General features: G+C 41.4%; 2 protein-coding genes across 2 annotated transcripts; one reads left to right on the forward strand and one right to left on the reverse strand.

The window, feature by feature from the left end:
• Window positions 1-4,609: 4,609 nt before the first annotated feature.
• Window positions 4,610-6,252, reverse strand: LOC119694811 (tubulin alpha-1 chain). The gene has a single exon (XM_038122072.2). The coding sequence runs from the start codon at window positions 6,121-6,123 to the stop codon at window positions 4,771-4,773; it is 1,353 nt and encodes a 450-aa protein (XP_037978000.1). The 5' UTR covers window positions 6,124-6,252; the 3' UTR covers window positions 4,610-4,770.
• Window positions 6,253-10,805: 4,553 nt separating this feature from the next.
• Window positions 10,806-11,903, forward strand: LOC125491267. The gene has a single exon (XM_048632807.1). It carries the CDS (start codon window positions 10,806-10,808, stop codon window positions 11,901-11,903), a length of 1,098 nt encoding a protein of 365 aa, XP_048488764.1.
• Window positions 11,904-21,193: the final 9,290 nt, after the last annotated feature.

Here is a 21,193-nt window from a genome sequence, read left to right on the forward strand (position 1 = left end):
GTATAAACCTGTGTAACGTTCTTAAAGTTATAATCTTATGTGTTAGGTGATTAGACGTTTTTGAAATATTAAAATTTATACTATGACAAACCAATCTGTACCATAGAATATGATTGAGTTATGATGACCGATAATTGTATAATTATCTTTGATTGAAGCATTTACCCTAAGTATAACATTTAATTTTATGAACATTATTATTGTTTTAAACAATTTAATATTTCTAAAACATCTCATCGTTACGATAAATAAATGTTAAAAAAATAAGTTTTATAAATAAAATAAATATGCCCCGTGGTATAAACAAAAAGTTTTTTTATTGATTACCCCATGCATATCACTCTAGGGGCCCTGACACTACAAATCCATGTGGACTATTCTTGAGATCGACAATGAGTAGGTACGACAACGTGTAAACGGGGGAAGGACATTCAGGGAATAGACAGTGATGGAAATAGTGTAGCGTTATTTATGTTCTAGACATAAATACCTACCTAATATAAATTTAATTTAGTAACACAGAAGTAGTTACGTACCTAAATAAAACATTTATTTAAGGTCAGGCGGGGTAAGAGAAACATACTTTACTGATAATTGCATATTTTGGCCTACAGCTACCCAAAATAATGCATTAATTTCGATATTAATAGAAACAAATCTTCGTTTTTAAAATATAGGTACTTTATTTTTTTGACACAGAACTAGATTCTTTGTGTGATTACGGAACAATTTAGCAACAAAGCCAGGTCTTATAAACGTTCCTCTTTCCCGAGATTTGGGGTTAGAGGATCACCGATACTTTTAAGTACTTAATAAGTCATGTTTTTAAGTATTAATTATACAATATTTGAAAAAAATTATAATGAGTAAATGGAATTGAACCAAACACCGTTTAAAATAACGTCTTTATTGAGATGACAGCAAACAAAAACGTAATTTGAGAGAACATATATGTAAGGTCAGAGGTGCTAAACCTTTTGTGATATTAAATGAATGTACGGTGGCCTGCGCCTAAAAGTATACAGGCGGAGTTTTTAAAATAGCGATCTCAAGCTCACATGCTGCTCAAGCACATCCACATAAACACCACTGCTACACACATCACACACAACACGTCCCCGGATTTATCCTAACTAATATTATAAATGTGAAAGTAACTGTGTCTGTCTGTCTGTCTGTTACTCTTTCACGCCAAAACTACTCAACGGATTTGAATGAAATTTCGTATACATATGGTCTAGACCCTGAGAAAGAACATAGGCTACTTTTTATCCCGGAATTCCCACGGGAAAACTTTTTAAGGCGAAGTAGCTCGCGGGAACAGCTAGTAACAGATATATTAAAAACTCCGCCTGTACTTTTAGGCGCAGGCCACCACCGTACTTAAATCTAAAAACGCAGGTTTTAATAAATCTCTTAATTTCAATTTAAATGTTTATTTATATTACGTTAGCTCGAGGCATTTTGCTTTTTCCGTATATAGTTAAGCAAATCATGGATATTTACGGAACGTGTTATATTTTAGCGAATATTAACAATGTTTGTTACTCCTGAAACCGGAAAAGAGGAACATATGTTTCTCTTAACCTGGTATAGCCGTTCCTTTTTCCCAACCTTGCCATTTTGAAGGTAATGTTTTTATTGACATCGAAAATAAAGATTGAACGCAATAATTACACTTAAGTACCACAGCAATCAACCGCAACAACAACCATTTTTGATATTAAAATAAACTTAAACCAGGAACGCTCTAGCTAGGTAGTAATTTTTTTAGCTTAACAACAGTTTTTTTTTTATCTATAACTCGCTTAGTTGCTGTGTTTCAGCGCCATCAATACAAGAATATTTGAACTACGCCTAATTACTGTTTTATCGATCTAGTGGCCATTGAGCTGCGCATTATAGTTTTCTTTTTATTATTACTGTTACTCTACCCCCAGCGTCCCTCTTACCCCACCTGACCTTAGTTAGGGGCCGTCCATTAATCACGTGAGGTCGTTTTTCTCATTTTTTGACCCCCCCTCCCCCCTGGTGATATTTGGTGAAGTTTGGGACCAACCCCCCCTCCCCCCTCTGGATCACGTGTATTTTTATGGAAGTCTATGTAAAGGCAATTTTTGACTAGAAAAATATAGGTCATACTACAAATCGTTAAAATTTTTGCGCCGTCCAAAATATCGGTTCAGAAATACCTAATTTTTGACAAAAAATTAATACACGTGATGTCTAACTAGAACCCCCCCTCCCCCCTCGTGATGTTTCGTGAGGTTTGCAGTACCCCCTCCCCCCCCCTTTGAGCCTCACGTGGTTAATGGACGGCCCCTTACATAATAGATATGTACTAACACTACTAACTTATCTATACTAACTATCGACGTTTCGATAAACGACACTGGCCCTTTTGTTTCAGAACCTGCCTAGTTGCGTATCCCCTCTCGATCCTCCGGCTTGCCTGCCCCGCCATCAGCGGTCAGCAGCCAGCGCTCCAGTCATTCCACCTCAGCACCGCGGGACGCCGAGTGCGTGTCTCTCTAAACAGCGCGCACTTCCACTTTGCTCCGCTCTGAACGGACGTCTTATCGCCGCATAATATAATAACTTATGCATGTTGGTTATTAATATCGATAATTAATAATTAGTCTAAATGCAGTGTGTGAATCTTCCCCACTTTCGGGTGAGATGTGAACAGATTTGTCTAGCTTTCTTACGTATTTAATTGTGTTTTAAATGTGTTAATTTCATAGATTTGTATAATTTAGCTTCCATTTTATTTTATTCGCTGCTTACGCCGCTTACGAGTTAGAAAATAGCTAACTTAACTACTTACTAACTGCGCACTTATAGCAGCCAAGATGGCGGACATGCAATCATCATCAGCTTTTATATTTGTTTTATTTTAATTACGCTAGCTTGCATAAATGCATTAACGTAGTTTTATCAAAATTATGCTGCAGCTAGACTACCGCTTTCGGCCTTTCTTAATAATTTCTATTTTTTCTTTAATTAATGTTAGGTATTCCGTTCTGGTTTTCACTGCCGCCTCAATCAAGTTAGACTAGGTGCTCAGTAGAGCGATCCGGAAAAAACGCAGCACATTCTATTCGAAAGTGCTGTCAACCTGTCAACAACAAAATGGCGGTGTATAGATTTGCGAAAGTTTGACAGCTATCATTCCATAGGTCATTGTCAGAATAATATTATGTACCTACTCTGTGGTCATTCTTTTCGAAACTCATTCGAAAGGTAAAAAGTGTTCGAAAGTGCTGTCAAGTTGACAATAGTCGCACTCGCATTCGATTCTATTCGTTAGCTCGCATTTTCGTAATACGGGTACTGCTGTAGGTTTTGATGACGGTATGTGGAACCTAGAAGATAACTGTGTACTGATGCGTAGGATTTCCATCTATTCCAGGGTCCACGGTTCCCCCTACGAGGTACACAGAACTTCTACCTACTTCTACGGCTCGCCCTCTTCGTGCTGGTTCGGCACCCCCCTACCTCCGTGTTGCTGACCACGCCGCGCAGCCGACCTACACGCCACGCGCACGCAACATCCACGTGTCCTGCCTACCTACCTACCTGGCCACTGGAGAAGAGGACTTCCACGCCGGTCGCATTATCGGGATTCCACACCGATACTCTTCGACTCAGGGGAGTCCCCATCCGTACCGACTGAAAAGTGACTGATCGTATAGTGTAGGCCAAATCCACGTTGACCTATAATCCTAATGCCCCTTCTTACTTAACAGAACGCTTCACATTCTTCGACTCTACTGACCGTTCTCAACGGTCAAGTAGAAATTTGCTCTTTCGTACCCCAGAGCATAATGCGGCAGGGTATTCGGATTCTTTCACCGTGTCAGCGGTTCGCTTGTGGAACCAGTTACCATTGCATATAAGGCAATCGCAGTCCATTGAAACTTTTAAGTCTAAGGTTCGTCTGTACTACCTCCAGAAACAGAACAATCAGCTTATCTGATATAATACACATGTTTTGTTGTAAGTAGTATGTAAGGGTGACGATGATATTATTATATATATTATCTTTGTGAAGTATAGTATGTATTAGGTTTATGTATTGTATATGTATGTAACTTATAGGTATATATTTATTATATACAAGTAAGTATATTCTAGTGTTTATAGGTATTTTAAACAAATTGACTTTTTCCTCTCAGTCTTTCGCACTACCTATAACTTTCTCCACAACACCCAAGGTTAGCTGGAAGAGAATGCTGTTAGCATTAAGTTCGCCTATGTACATATTTAGTACTGTGCAATAAAGTATTTAATAATAATAATAATAAAAGACCTGGATATTTCCGGTAATAGTTACGCCCCGCCACCGGCATAAGGTGGGTACTGACCAACGTTACGAGGTGTAATGTAACATCGTACGCGGCTATTGCTTGTCTCATGATATCTATTGCGACATTCCTGGATTACCCACATGTGAAATCTATCATCAAAACGGGTAGGATTAAGTTTATTCCTTTCTTATCATTTAGATATGCAAATTAATTAATACTTTATGGAAGGAAAGTTGTTAACCATCGAATCCACGTTGTTGTTCTATGTTGGTAACGACTCATAAAACAAACAAAGTATGTTTAGATATATCACACTTGTATATTTATCTCAGCATTACCAAAAAGCACCGGTATCATAACAATTAAAGTAATTACAACAATACAATATAATTAAACATTAGACCTTAGCAAAAACAATGAGTAGGTAGATCCTAAAAATAAATCATCTAAAAGGTGTTAACTAGTACTCCTCCCCTCCCTCGCCCTCGCCCTCGCCGGAGTCCATGCCGACCTCCTCGTAGTCCTTCTCCAGCGCCGCCAGGTCCTCGCGCGCCTCCGAGAACTCGCCCTCCTCCATGCCCTCGCCCACGTACCAGTGCACGAAGGCGCGCTTCGCGTACATCAGGTCGAACTTGTGGTTCAGCCGCGACCACGCCTCGGCGATGGCCGTCGTGTTGGACAGCATGCACACCGCGCGCTGCACCTTGGCCAGGTCCCCGCCCGGCACCACCGTCGGCGGCTGGTAGTTGATGCCCACCTTGAACCCCGTCGGGCACCAGTCCACGAACTGGATCGTCCGCTTCGTCTTGATCGTCCCGATGGCCGCGTTCACGTCCTTGGGCACCACGTCCCCGCGGTACAGCATGCAGCATGCCATGTACTTGCCGTGGCGCGGGTCGCACTTCACCATCTGATTGGCGGGCTCGAAGCACGCGTTGGTGATCTCGGCCACCGACAGCTGCTCGTGGTACGCCTTCTCGGCCGAGATGACGGGCGCGTACGTCACCAGCGGGAAGTGGATGCGCGGGTAGGGCACGAGGTTCGTCTGGAACTCCGTCAGGTCCACGTTGAGCGCGCCGTCGAAGCGCAGCGACGCCGTGATGGAGGACACGATCTGGCCGATGAGCCGGTTCAGGTTGGTGTACGTGGGCCGCTCGATGTCCAGGTTCCGCCGGCAGATGTCGTAGATGGCCTCGTTGTCCACCATGAAGGCGCAGTCCGAGTGTTCCAGCGTCGTGTGCGTCGTGAGGATCGAGTTGTAGGGCTCCACCACGGCCGTGGAGATCTGCGGCGCCGGGTAGATGGCGAACTCCAGCTTCGACTTCTTGCCGTAGTCGACGGAGAGGCGCTCCATGAGCAGCGACGCGAAGCCGGAGCCGGTGCCGCCGCCGAACGAGTGGAAGATGAGGAAGCCCTGCAGGCCCGTGCACTGGTCGGCCAGCTTGCGGACCCGGTCCAGGACCAGGTCCACGATCTCCTTGCCGATGGTGTAGTGTCCGCGCGCGTAGTTGTTGGCCGCGTCCTCCTTGCCGGTGATGAGCTGCTCGGGGTGGAACAGCTGGCGGTACGTGCCCGTGCGCACCTCGTCCACCACGGTGGGCTCGAGGTCGATAAACACGGCGCGCGGCACGTGCTTGCCCGCGCCAGTCTCGCTGAAGAACGTGTTGAACGAGTCGTCGCCGCCGCCCACCGTCTTGTCGCTGGGCATCTGGCCGTCGGGCTGGATGCCGTGCTCGAGGCAGTACAACTCCCAGCACGCGTTGCCGATCTGCACGCCCGCCTGCCCCGCGTGGATCGATATGCACTCGCGCATCTTTGCTTATGTGTTTTTTTTGTATTTTAAGCCTACAATTAAATAGTAATTAAATTACTTTGCCTTTTGGATGTGTTTTTTAGCCCGTACACGTCAAAGTCAGTTTCACTAATAAACAAAATGGCCAACTGAATTTCTGTTCGAATTCAAAATTAGATGTGTTTGTTTTTAATTGTCTATAGTTGTAAAAAGTTTACGAAATAGTTTATGCTCTGGCACGGTACTTGCACTTGCACTGAGGAAAAAAACACTATACAGGGTGTTGCAAAAAGGGTATACCAAGCCGAAACCTACATGTGCAGCATGGTATATCTAAGACCGAAACTAAAATCAAAATTAAATTCCTATTACGGTACTTAATGGATAATACAGCATTACAAATTGAAATTGATGAAACCGTATTAATACCTAATACTTTCACCGTTGGAGCAGAAACTTGTCTCGAAAAACTTGGGAATATTAAAAACAAGTACACCATTCTTGCACAAAACATTCGTAGCATAAACAAAAACTTCTTGAACTTTACATTTTTCCTATCAAGACTCAAATTCCTCCCTGATGTTATAGTTCTTACTGAATGCTGGTTAAATGACAACACTGCTGACCTTAGTATAACACATTACAACTTCTATAAATCTTATCTTTACCAAAATCAAAATGACGGGATTGTAATTTTTGCAAAAAATGACATAAACCTAAATATTGTCGAACCCCCCTTTAACGGTGCTAATTGTCTTACAATACAGATTAACCAGGAACTAACGATTATAGCTATTTATAGATCTCCATCGATATGCTGCACTGATGCATTTGTATCATCGCTCGAATCCTTAATTAAAAGTGTGTCCACTGAAACCGTAGTCATAGCTGGTGATATGAACCTGAATATATGTGAGGATAGTACGGATGCAAGGGCGGAACACTATCTAAACATGGCTGGGCATTATGGATTTGTACCAAGCCACACCATCCCTACTCATGGGAAGACTTGCTTAGATCACTTTTTAGTCAAAACACGACGGAAATGCACTGCTGTTGTCTGTGGTTCTAGCATAACCGATCATGATTCTATCATACTTGGCATTGACAAGGGACCTGTAAAACATGGTGGCTTGACCAATACAATGACGAAAGTCAATTATGACAATCTCGCGACTGATATTTCCACTATAGACTGGGAGGACTTGTACAGTCACTCAGATGCCGCTCTTGCTGAAAATGTATTAACTAAAAAATTAAACTTACTAATTGAAAAACATACTTCACACACCGAGATCAGAAACTCCAAGTTCATCAGACAACCGTGGATAACTTAAATGCATCAAAAAAAGAAATGAGCTTCACTCCAAAGCAAGAAAAAAATCAAGTAACGATGAAATTAAAACTAAATATAAAATGTATAGGAATTTTTGCAACAACTTACTTCAAAACCTTAAGAATGCATATGACGAGAAATTGCTTCAACAGTGTAAGGGAGATAGTAAGAAAACATGGGAGGCAATAAAATCGATCTGCCATCTAAAACGTTCTAATATGCCCAACACAAACCTACTCAACATATGTGACAATCAACAAGATTCGCTTAACAAAGTAAATTCTTATTTTTCAACTATTGGCCAGGATTTAGCAGACAAAATATTAAAAATTAATAACATTACAGAACATGAGCTCGCCAATAATATTAAGATCAAATCTTCTTCAACCAAATCGTTTTTCTTAGGTCCCACTGTCGAAGTTGAAAAGATCATAAGTAACCTGAAACTTAACTCTGCTCCTGGATGGGATAATGTATCTAATAGGTTGCTTAAGACTTGTTCATGCTATTTGTCTAGACCAATAGCTTTCATAATAAACCTCAGTATCTCTACTGGTGTTGTACCTGCTAATCTAAAGATGGCCAACGTATGCCCAATATATAAGTCTGGAGACAAGAATGATGTGACCAATTATAGGCCGATTTCTCTACTTACGTCCTTGTCTAAGATCCTCGAGAAAGTCGTCAACAACCAGTTGCTGAAGTTTCTAGAAAAAGAATCACTCCTACATGATCACCAATTTGGGTTCCGTCGAGGAAGGTCAACGGAAGACGCTGTAGCCAACCTAGTAGATCATGTCGCTAAGAAATTGGACTCAGGTGAAAGGTGCGTTGGCGTCTTCCTTGACCTCGCCAAGGCATTCGACACTGTGTCTCGACCAATTCTACTTAAAAAAATGGCATCCTATGGAATTCAAGGTTTAGCCCTGGACTGGTTCAGATCATACCTCTCGGATAGGAAGCAAAGAATCGGCATAAATAACACCTTCAGTGAACTTAAAACGATAGGTTTTGGAGTACCACAGGGCAGTGTGCTAGGTCCAACTCTTTTCCTCCTCTACATCAACGACCTCAACCAAATCAGTCTCCCAAATGCTACAACATTTTCATTTGCTGACGACACGGCTGTTATATTTCATGGGCACTCATGGGAAGATGTCGTTGCCTTAGCTGAATTGGGTATGCGACGGATTGCAACTTGGCTTCAGTGTAACCTGCTGACACTCAATGCTACCAAGACCAAATACCTAGCTTTTCACATAACAGAGCGGACAGCCCCTACTAAAACTATAAATATTAAAATCCACCAATGTAGCCGCGACAGAGCCGGTTCGCCATGCAATTGCCCTCAACTAGAAAGAGTCTCCTACTTAAAATACCTGGGTGTGGTGCTGGATGATAGACTCGTCTGGGACAAACAAATTGAGGCAGTGCGAGGACGGATACGAAAACTTACCTTCTGCTTCAAGCAACTTAAAATGATAGCTAACAAAGACCTTATCCGGCTTACGTATACTGCTTTAGTCCAATCCATCTTAACGTATTGCATAGTTGTTGTACTATCCTAGCTATAGTTGATCGTAGCGCTCGCATACCTGTGTACATCATTCTAACAGTCTTCAAATAAAATTGTACCAATCAACACGTATTTACTTTATCCTAAAATGTGCTATTCAAAAGTGAACCTTAACACCTCAACATAGTGGTCAACATCGAGCCGGACTAATGAATCAATAGCAACTCAAGTAATTCGTGCAAAAAAATAGTGAACAAAAGACTCGCCGGGCGGCCGGCTCTTATCAGTGTTGTTTACGAACTTTATTCAATTCAACTGTGGACAGTAACCCAACGTAATAAGTTATTAATTGGTGTTATACTCATAACTAACTTACGGAAAAGATGGAGCAATTACTGTTGCAGTTAGAAGACATCACGGAGAAGTTAAACAAAACACAAAGTACACTCACGGGCAATGAAAAGGTTCCACTGAGAAAAGCACCAAATTACTTTTAAACGGAAAAGGCTAGCTTAATGCCGTCTTCTGCAACATTGAAGTCCATTTAACAGAGCATCAGGATATTACCAACTAAAATCGGTAATATTTTGTTCCAATCTCAAATTAAATATTTGAAAAAATTGGGGTCAGTTGTTGTCGGAAATTTGTGAGTGGAACTTTTTCATTGCCCGGCAGTGTAACTATAAAAAGTGTCCTAAGTCAAGATTAACGAATGGTTACTTTCAAACACTTATTCAAAACTTGGACTCATATTGGAATCAGTTTAGAAACCTACACAATAGTTTAGTGTCTATCACGCCTAAACAACAACGGCCTACGATGCAGTACTTCACACAGGGTGTTTACGATAATTGTGAAGAGTTATACACGGACCTGAAATCGGATGTGTTAGATAAATTGCAACAATTAAGCGTTATACCTACGACGTCGCAGTCCCCGTTACAATCAGCTGATGGGTCGACTAAGAGTCACGACGTGCAGTTGCCGCGCATCAACCTACCTACGTTCTCGGGTGCCTATGAAGAGTGGCAATCATTTGAAGATACATTTAAATCACTCATTCACGAAAATAAAAGTCTCAGTGGAGTACAAAAGTTGCACTATTTGAAGTCGTGTGTGATGGGCGAAGCACGGAACACAATAAAACATTTCCAAGTAATTGAGAAAAATTATGAAGCGGCATGGGAAAATCTGAAAGGTAGATATAGTCACAAGCGACTTATTGTTAATGCTATTTTAAAGAGGTTATTCACACATAGAAAAATAACAACACAGTCGACCAGCCAACTCAAATCCCTCATTGATAACACGAAAGAATGCCTAAACAGCTTGAATGGCATGGACATTCCGACTGATTCTTGGGATCACATGGTTATATACCTAACAGTACACAAGTTAGACCAAGATTCACACAATGATTGGGAGAAATATGTGAGTGACGAGTACTCAGACGGACTACCTACGTTACAAAACTTAGTTGATTTTCTTGAGAGGAGAATACGCACGCTTGAAGTTACTGTCGCCGCCACATCAACGAGCAAGCCAAACAGGGAGCCAATCAGAGAGTCAAGCCGATCATTTCATGTCGCAACGGCCGATAAAACTTGTACATTATGTAAAGAAGATCATTATTTATGTCACTGCAAGGAATTTGGCAAGTTAAATCCTGAAAAGAGAAGTGAACTCGCGAGAGAACATCGCCTGTGCTACAACTGCCTGGCTCCAGGGCACTCGGTGTTCAACTGTAAACAGAAGACAAGCTGTAGAATATGTAGAAAACGTCACCACACACTTCTGCATCAAAGAAAGGATGATTCCCTGGTAAATGAAGACACAAAACAATCAACAGGGATGACATCAATGCACACAAATGTAGAAGAAGATATAGAAGAACCACACAATGACGTTTATGTTGCATCACACTTCACCTCGAAGAAAGAAATGGTACTCTTAGCCACTGCTTTGATTCCTGTAAAGAGCAACAATGGAACTACAACATTACTGAGAGCACTGATCGATCCAGGATCTCAAGCATCATTTATAAGCGAGAGAGCCACACAAATATTGAAGCTTAAGAGAACTCCATCATATGGTAATGTCACAGGAGTTGGCTCAACACAAACAACAATAAGTCACGCAGTACAACTACAAATATTATCAAGACACAATCAAGAGTTTTGCCTAGACATCAATGCGTACGTGCTATCGACGCAACTAACCAGCAAGTTACCTAGCAAATCCTTGACGAAGAAACAATGGCCTCATCTAGAGAAACTCAACCTGGCTGATCCGAACTACCACACACCAGGTCACATTGATATGCTTCTAGGAGTTGAAGTGTATCAAGAGATAGTGAAGAATAACTTGGTCAAAGGCCCACCAGGAACACCAACTGCTCAAGAGACAGATCTGGGCTGGATACTATTTGGAAGTATAAATGATGAAAGCTCAACTGAAAACACCATCATTGTCATGCATCACAACGTAAATGTAGACAATATGCTAAGAAGCATGTGGGAGATAGATATGACACACAAACGCAATCTCACTGCTGAAGAAAGAAAATGTGAAGACATATATACAAATACACAAACAAGAACTAAAGACGGACGCTATGTTGTAAAGTTACCATTCAAACATGAAGAGCCACTAACACAAATTGGAGAAACTAAGAGCATAGCAGAGAAGATATTTCATCAACTAGAAAGAAGATTTGAACAAAATACAAAGTTAAAACAAGACTATACACAAGTGATTGAAGAATACATAACATTAAATCATATGGAAGAGGTACCTGAAAAGGAAAAGAATGACTCGGCAGTATACTTACCTCACCATGCAGTAGTAAGAGAAGATAAAGAAACCACAAAGACGAGAGTTGTATTTAATGCATCATGTAAGGGTTCCAACAATGCATCACTGAACGATCAGCTTCTAGTAGGACCATAACTGCAAGAAGATTTAAGAAGTGTAATCATGAGATGGCGAATGAAGAGAGTATCATTTGTTGCCGACATACAAAAGATGTATCGTGAAATACTCGTAACTGAAGATGACGCAAACTTTCAAAGAATTCTCTGGCGTAAAGACAAGGATGAATCTCTTCATGAATATCGTATTTTACGAGTCACATTCGGTACAGCCTCAGCGCCATACCTCGCTGTTAGAACACTGATGCAAGTAGCTAATGATGAATCCAAGAACTTCCCTGCCAAAGTTGCACAAACTATTCGAGAAGACTTCTATGTAGATGATTTGATGTCTGGCAGTGATACAGTAGAAGAAGCCATTGAAATAAGTAACAATATCTCACAGCTGCTAAGACGAGGTGGATTCATTCTGCAAAAATGGTCGTCTAACAATCATGAATTCATAGAACAAGTACAACCCTCATCAAGATCAACTCACGCCTTCACTGACAAACAAGATTGTGTGATGAAAACTCTTGGACTCTCATGGAATAATGACACAGATCAGTTCCAATACAACTCAAACTTACTTACCTTGCCCAAAGTCGTCACGAAGAGAAGCATTCTCGCCGATGTTTCACGCCTGTATGATCCACTTGGTTGGTTGGGTGCTGCCATAATTCCAGCCAAGATACTAATTCAGAAGTTATGGCTAGAAAGATTTGGGTGGGACGATGAAATTAATGATGACCTGAAAAAAGAATGGATTAAATTAAGACAAAGTTTTGAGTACCTGAAAGAAATAAAGATTAATAGATGGATACTTACCGACAGTGTAAACTTACCAAACACCACACTCCATGGCTTTTGTGACGCCTCTAAAGTTGCATATGCCGCCATCGTATACTGCAGAGTAGTGAAAGAAGACGGAGAGATTTGCACGTAGCTGCAAAAACACGAGTGACACCAGTTAAACCAGTCACAGTCTCCAGACTCGAGCTGTGTGGAGCAGTTCTCCTGGCAAAATTGCTGCGACAAGTGAGAGAAGCAATGAGAATACCAATAGATCGACAATACGCATGGACAGATTCTTCAGTAGTATTGTCTTGGTTACATGGCGATCCAAACCGATGGAATGTGTTCGTCAGCAATCGTGTAATTGAAGTCTTGGACAATACATGCAGCAATCAATGGTTCCACGTATCAACTAAAGACAACCCAGCAGATATTGCTTCAAGAGGACTAGAATTGCCTCAGCTGAGTACAAATGAAATGTGGTTTCGGGGGCCTGAATGGCTCGCCACAGATAACATTCCTTTCAATAATCCACAAATAACTGAAACTGAGATACACAATGAAGAAAACACAATAAATTTAGAAACCTTTGATTCGCTTAGTGAGTTGTTGAAAACAATAATCTATTGCAGAAGATTTTTAAACATGAAGAAACAACCAGATATATAATATGATATGTGCATTGCCTATTGATACGAATTAGTGATTGAACTGATAAATGATAATCAGCATGAACATTTACTTACATTTATTAGTTTTGTATAATTAGTTACGTTGCATTATTTAGTATCTATTGTTAAATTTCTAAGCTATGAGTTTACTAATGTAAGAGAGCCAAAATATTAATTGTTCTAAATTTACTTTAAATAATTAAGCTTTCTATCAAAATGTGAAACGATTACTGCATTGTTTGTAATTTGACTCAAGTTAAGATTAGTTTCGTTTTTACATTTCTTGAGATAGTTTGCAATTGTATAATGTTTAGAAGATTGGGAACTTATCTCTTTTTGTTAATTATTTATGTTTATATGTTATAAAGGCCTTGTAGTCCTTGTGGGGGGGTATGTTGTATTATCCTAGCTATAGTTGATCGTAGCTCTCGCATACCTGTGTACATCATTCTAACAGTCTTCAAATAAAATTGTACCAACCAACTCTAAGTTACCTACAGTATTGCTTATTTATTTCTTTGATAAGTCTCACTTATACCTTATTTAAGTGTTACAATGTATTAAGAACGAAAGAGACTGGCGCCCCCAACACTGGGTATCCTAGTGGGGGTGCTAGGGATCTTAGTTTTATTAACTTGTACTCTTTTTCGAATCTAATAAAGAAATTTATTATTATTATTATTATAATTCGAAATTCAAAATTCGCGAAAAAAAAATATCATTTTCCATAGAAACTTTGTTGGTCACGTGACTTTTTAGTATGGAAAATGTTTTTTTTTTTCGCGAATTTTGAATTTCTGATTTCAGTTTCGGGCTTAGATATACCATGCTGCACATGTAGGTTTCGGCTTAGTATACCCTTTTTGCAACACCCTGTATAGTGTACTTACCTCTGAACATAAAAGCAATTGTTTATTTTTTCTCTATGCATAAAAGAGTAGAGCTATAGATTAATGTTTTTGGTACTACCTAAACATATTTAAACCTGGCAATAAAAAAAAAAACTTTTGATTGATTTGTGGTCTGTTTCTATTGGTTTCTATGTTTCTATTGCCTCATTTACATTCAGCTCCTGCCGCTGCCCCTCTCACTGCCGGCAATAATTCCCTAAATACTCCTGCAGCAGGATTGAGAGGAGTGTGTGTTTACATACTGCCCTACCACTCACTTCGCTTTCAAGTGTCGGCAATGGCAGACATCGAAATAATAACAGTATAATTACAGAGAAGTCGAAATACGAGCGAGTACTAAGCGTCGGAGCTGAATGTAAACACGCACTGCCGCTCGCGCTGCCGGTCCTTTGACTTCCGCACAAAAAACCGCCATTTAGGGGAGCGCCGGGCAGCGCGAGTGGCAATGGCAGCGGCATGAGAAGTATCGCGTTTACATACTGTCCTGCCCACTTCCCTGCCCATTTCCCTGCCCACTTCCCTGCTCACTTCGGCTGAATGTAAACGAGGTATATGGTTTGAATGTAAAACTCGCTGTGTTCCTGATGGTTCCCGTCTTTGATTGTCACTTTGATTATAAGCTTCCACCGCATGCACCATGCATGCACCCCCAGTTTACAATCCTTTTACAATGATCTGAAATACGGAGATAGCGGAACAACGGAGTACTTCGACCGGATGGGAAATCTATTGATCCTTTGAACAAAAGATGTCCTATCCTGCATCCCATGGTTGGGAAAATAAAAGGGGAACAATGATTTCAAAAGGAAGGATAGGCCCTTCAGAACATTTTACTCAAACATTCTTCATACAAGCAAAATAATTCTGTTATCTGTCATAATTTGTTTGAACTATGTCAGTGCCTAGCAACTATCTTGACGCGACGTAACCTTGTACGTGCGTTAATACTCGTAATTTACCATCCCGGACATTGTTTTATTATTTGCAGGCGCCATATCAATAATTTAAGACAAATCCAACTACTAAAATTAGAACCGTTTTTCCCCCGAAGGGTAAAAAACGGATATTTAGGTTTCTGCCGTAGCTTGAACCACAAGTGAGATAACACCCTTGTAACTCAGCTCTATCTTGTCTATATTCGTTAACTTTTACTGTCGTGCAGCGCCATCTATGAATTACGAACGCCCGGAACAAGCGGTCGGCTAGTTGGTTCTTCAGTACCTTCACTTTAGCCGGCAAGGCCTTCAGGTGTGGTTCAAGCTACGGCAGAAACCTAAATATCCGTTTTTTACCCTTCGGGGGAAAAACGGTTCTATTTAGGTGTTCGTGCCTACGCTTGAACCACAAGTGAGACGTGTTTGACTTCTGCCGGCGCGGTGCAGGGCGTACTGTGATGGGAATATTACTCTAAGTATATGTGATAAAGTAAACTCATTGAAAGGACTGTAAGTAAGTATTTATTAATAAACAAAAATAAGATATTTTCCTAATTATTAATTTAAATCAGTCTTAAAAAATCAAATGAAGCAAATCAAAAATATAATTATTAACTGACAATTTTTTAATAGATCAATTTGTAATGATCTAATCACTATTAATCAATAGGGACAAAGCTATCGGTAGGATCCAAGATACGAGATGATGTAACTGGTTGTATTTCTCTAAAATAATTATTAAAGAATGTGTTTTTTGATCGCCAGTTACCCCTCTTTAGAACTTCATCAATATCTAAGTTTTTCTGGGACCAATTGTAAGTTGCAACAGCGGCTCTAATGCTCCCCGCTGATGATGTAATATTAGCCTCTTTGAATAGTGATTTTACCCATCCTGCAATAACCGCACGCGAGGCTGCTTTTACAACTCCCCGAGTCGTGATGAATAGGCTTAGTAGTTGCCTTGATTGACGTCGACTCAGTGAAAGAGTAATAACTCGCCCAATCCAGTGGATAATATCAAATCTAATCTCTGGGTGGCTCTTTAGACACCAACCTGACTGTCTAAATGTATGGCTATCTGTTTTTGATCCGAATTTTGGCCAAAATATAAGTTCATCCCCCTTTTCTTCGAAATCTTCTGAACCTATACTTAATAGAGTTAAATTGTGAATTCTTCTGCTCGATGCCAATAAAAGCAAAATACAGGTGTGGCGAGACACTGAGAATAAACTTTCATTGTCGATGTTATATTTTTCGAGGAAGCGAAGAAGGTCGTCAATCTTCCATGACAAAGGTTTTCTGACAGTAGGTTTCTTGGATAGTATCCCTTTTAGTACATGAGAGATAATTGGGTGTGAGCTAAGAACCGAACTTTTATGTGGATTTGTAAATGTGGCCACAACTGACTTGTGAAGATATATAGTTTTAGGCGCCAATTTCACAACATCATGCAGATAACATAGAAAACGCGCCAAATCTGATGGTTTGGGGTCATCAATTTTTACATTATTATCTGATGCCCAGTTCCTCCATCTTTCCCAGGCAGGTCGGTAGGTTTTCAGCGTAGATTTTCGCCATGACGCTTGCAAGAGTTCTAATTCGTTGCTATTCCAGTTCAAGATCTCGTTGGCCCAGCCCGTATTGTCCAAACCTGCAAACTGAGGTTGTCTATTCCCGCTGGTGCTAGATTCGTCTGAAGATCTATGAGATTGTAGGTCAGATCTGGGATCTTCCACGGCGGTTGGATTGCCCGTTTCTTGATTTCCGGCGTCCAAAATGCTTTGGGCCACTCTGGAGTTACTAGGAGATAGATCCCCGTCGACTCTTCGAGGTGATGGAGAACTCTCGGTATCAATGCCGGCGGGGGGAAGGCGTAGCCTAGGCCGTAGTGCCAGGTTCGGCTGAAGGCGTCCGTGTATTTGCTCTCCATGTCTGATGCGTCCTCGCTTACATAACTGGTCACTACTGCAGACCGATTTGAAGCAAATAAATCTATCTCTGGGGTGCCCAGATGCTGAAATATCACTTCCACTATTCGTGGCTTCAAGTGCCACTCTGGCAGGGATTTTGTTCTTGAGAGACTGTCGGCTAAGCCGTTGTATGATCCGGGGATGTAGCGCGCTATCAGGTGACAGTTGAGTTCTTCGCATAGGTGCAGGATGTTCATTGCTGTCCTCAAAAGCCTTTTCGACCTCGTGCCTCCCTGCTTTGTTATGTAAGCGGCTGCAGTTCGATTGTCTGTTTGCCATATTGTAGTTGTGTTCTGTATTTTGATATCCAGATATTTCAGACTTTCGTATACAGCCCATAGCTCCTTTTGATTGCAATGCCAACGTTGTTGGGTTTTTGTCCACTTTCCCCATAATTTCTGGCTGTTTGCTATCGCACCCCAACCTGCATCTGCAGCGTCTGTGGTTATAAACATCGTTGGATTGGCATGATGGATAACAGTATTTTTGTGTATATTTTCCATCCACCAGTCTAGCTCTATGAGAACCACGTCTGTCATCGGGCATTGTTTGTGACGTTCTGATTTTTTCAGTCTGTTCGACTCTATTTGTAACCAGCGACAGTGAAGTCTTCCGAGGGGAACAACGAACGACGCGAAGTTTAACTTTCCTAGTAGGATCTTTGCACCTTGCCAACTCCAGTGTTTTTTCCTTTGAAATGACTGGATTAATGACTCTGTTTGTTTTACTTTTACATCTGAAAGCATTTTCTGATTCGATTTGGTGTTCCAGACTATTCCTAGATATTCTAGACTCTGAGATGGCTCCAGTGATGATTTTTTCTTGTTGACCGTCCATCCTAATTCTTCTAGTTTTCTTACTACAAATTTCGCTTGCCTTCTCAAGACATCTGGGTTTTGATGAACTATCAAAAAATCGTCTAGATAAACTACCACCTTTACACCGGCGGTGTGTCTCAGCCAATGCGCCAGCCAGCTTGTTATTCTTGCGAAAGCATAGGGGGCACTTGCCAAACCGATTGGAAGACATGTCATTTCGAAGGTTTCTCCTTCGTAGGCTAGAGACAAGAATCTGCAATGCGTTGGTACTATCGGTACGTGATAGTATGCTTGCGAGATATCTATCTTGGTCATGAATGTGTCGGGATCCAGAACTGTAGGTATTCGATGATGATTCAGGAGTTTGAATTGAGGGGCATGAACATACTGATTTAACTTTTTTAAATTGAAGAATCTTCAATGAAGATTGGCCTGTTCGTTCCATCCGATTTTTTCCTGAGAAACATTGTTGACAGGAATCCAGTTTCGTGATTGCTGTGGCGAATTGCACCGTTGTGTAGCATTTTCTGAATCTCGTTCGTCATTTCTTCGGAACTTTGAGTCTCGAACGATTTGATTTTGCCCGATAATTTTACAAGCGGCGGCTTTTTCCGAAAAGGTATTCTGTATCCGGATAGTATTCTTAGAACGGTTGGTGGTGCGCCCATCTTTAACCATTCCACATGATGGAGCGCTAATTGGCCTGCTTTGAAGTCATGCTCGTTTTGGACCTTTCCACTTATTCTGACCTTTGAAGCTTTTGTCGGGTTTTCCGTTGTTTGTTTGGCTTCTTCTGTTGTCATTGGTGTACATGGGCTTAAAGGGTTTAGTGCCGTACCTGGCAGGAGTTCTTTTGAAGCTAACATTTCTGTCTTTAAAGACAGTTTTTTCCTGCATCCTTGCGGTTCGAGGGTTCGACTTTTTAAACGGAAAAAACTTGTGTATGCCACCTTGATCTTTCACCGTTTGAGATAGATCTGGCTCTTTAAAAAGGTGAACCTCGGAAGGCGGTATGTCATGGATCACATCATGAAGCACCTTGTTTTTTACCTTGTACGTATCTCTTCTCTGTTCAATTACCTCAGACCTTCGACCACAAACATACTGAAGCAGGTTATCTGAATTCTTCCGGAAGTTGGAATTAGCTGCCATGAATTCTTGGCCCACTTTCTGTTTTAGGTCTTGAGGTAATTTTTCGCAAACCTCTTCAAAGATCTTCCTCTGCTGCAGTAGACCATTAGTTATAGCACCTAGGGTAAGGTCAAATTTTTCCAGGACCGCAACAGAGGTCCAGTTTGGGGTTATTCCAGCTAATAGGTTATTGACCTTTAGGGATGAGAACACTGGCGACGATTGAAACTGCTTTTGCACATCTTTGTAGCGTACATTTTTCCAACTGTTGCTGCCTAGCCGTTGACAATCAGCTCCCTGTTCGGCCAAAATTGGATCTGCTCTAGAAATTTTCGTTTCGACTTCAGTGGTGTGAGGTTTGAAATTAAATGCAGGGCCTATATCGGCTTTTGAAGATTGCAGAAGCTTTAAACGACGTTCTGCATCAGCTATTTCATTTCTGATGGCTTGCTCAGACTCTGACATGTGATGATCGCACGTGTCGTCACTAAGAACAGGAGAACGTTGATCATCAGAAACGACTTCCTCTTCACAGGTGCTGTCAGGGACAGAATCAAAAGATGTGTTAAGATCCGGATCAGCGGTTTTATGTGTGGATGCTTGCTGGAGCTCCGTGATTTTCTTGTTTTGTTCTGACTGCATTTCTATAAGTTTATGGAAGAGGCTCATTTGTTGTTGAAGAACAGCCGCCATAAGGTGATCCCCACCTTCCTGATTTATAGAGGGAGTTCGTTTTGGAGGAGGTGATTCGCCCCTCTCTTCCAACTGGCGCTTGGAGCTCGATGCAATTGGATTCTTTGCTCCCCCTCCTTTTTTGCTACTAGAACTCGATGCCGGAGGAGAGCTCATGATTGACCGGCATTCCACACGGTCGCTAACATTGCTACCAAGCAGCCTGGAAGTTCTATCCCTATTGGTTAGTTTACCTTGAGTTTTTAATTCTTTGATGGTGTTCATAAACTCCCTGTATGAGGGAGCGTGGATTTTTTCTACAACGCTATGAGGAGAATATAATATCGCTCTTCCCAGGGGCCATTGTAGTATGACCCTCCGAATATGCCGGTAATATCTCTCCGATAACTCTTTGGCATTCGGATAGAATGCCCTTACCAGATCGGTAGAGGGCAAGCCAAACCGGAATTTGCTGTCTGCGGTTGGTGTGATTTCGTTCCCAAATAGTTCTTCACAGGAAAAGTCGATAACTTTCCACGAAACCCAGTCTTCAGGATAATTTAACTTAATAGAATCAACGACTGCCTTGAAGGGTTCCTGCTCGTCCTCGTTTTCTGGAACGAGTTGGGTAAGGTCTCCCATAGTCGAAGTTCGGACGCTCGCCATGGTCTGTAACAATAACCAAGAATAGATAAGACGTCTACGCAACACGCTTCTGTCAAGGTTTATGTGAATTTTGTCAGCTGGCATGTCGCCTCTTTAGTCGACGTGTCTGACCATCTTTCAAATAGCTGATGTCGCCTCTTCAGGCGACGCGTCTTGTTATTATACGACATGGTGTTAAGACACTTTGTGAGGCGACATGTCTCCCAGAGAGACGACCCATCTTCTTACGAGGCGACATGGCACTTTGGCAGACGACATGTATTCTTGTGAGACGACAGTAGGAGAATGTCGTCCACTGAAACGACAACAATGACTGACTGCACTCATGGAGGAACAGTGTCTCGTCGCTGGGCCATGGGCGCCGAGCGGTATTTATGATGTCGTCATCTTAAAATATTTTACACTTACCGTAATTTTATAAGGTTTTTCTGTGCACGTGTTACTCGGCTGAGTTACAAAAGCGTACTGAAGAACCAACTAGCCGACCGCTTGTTCCGGGCGTTCGTAATTCATAGATGGCGCTGCACGACAGTAAAAGTTAACGAATATAGACAAGATAGAGCTGAGTTACAAGGGTGTTATCTCACTTGTGGTTCAAGCGTAGGCACGAACACCTAAATAAAACTGTTTTGGGCTGTAGACCTGTAGAGCGTCCCGTACAAATGGACTAAAAATCACGCTCCAAAACGTAAGTGTGTGCAACAAGAAAATGTTCTCGGAGGATAGTCAACAAAAATGACGTCCGCACAAGGTTACAGCGC

This window comes from Plutella xylostella, chromosome Z (genome assembly GCF_932276165.1).
Source record: "Plutella xylostella chromosome Z, ilPluXylo3.1, whole genome shotgun sequence".
NCBI lineage: Eukaryota > Metazoa > Arthropoda > Insecta > Lepidoptera > Plutellidae > Plutella > Plutella xylostella.

Excerpts from the sequence above, each read along its gene's own strand:
- LOC119694811 (XM_038122072.2), bottom strand. The coding sequence starts at position 6,123 with ATGCGCGAGTGCATATCGATCCACGCGGGGCAGGCGGGCGTGCAGATC.
- LOC125491267 (XM_048632807.1), top strand. The coding sequence starts at position 10,806 with ATGACATCAATGCACACAAATGTAGAAGAAGATATAGAAGAACCACAC.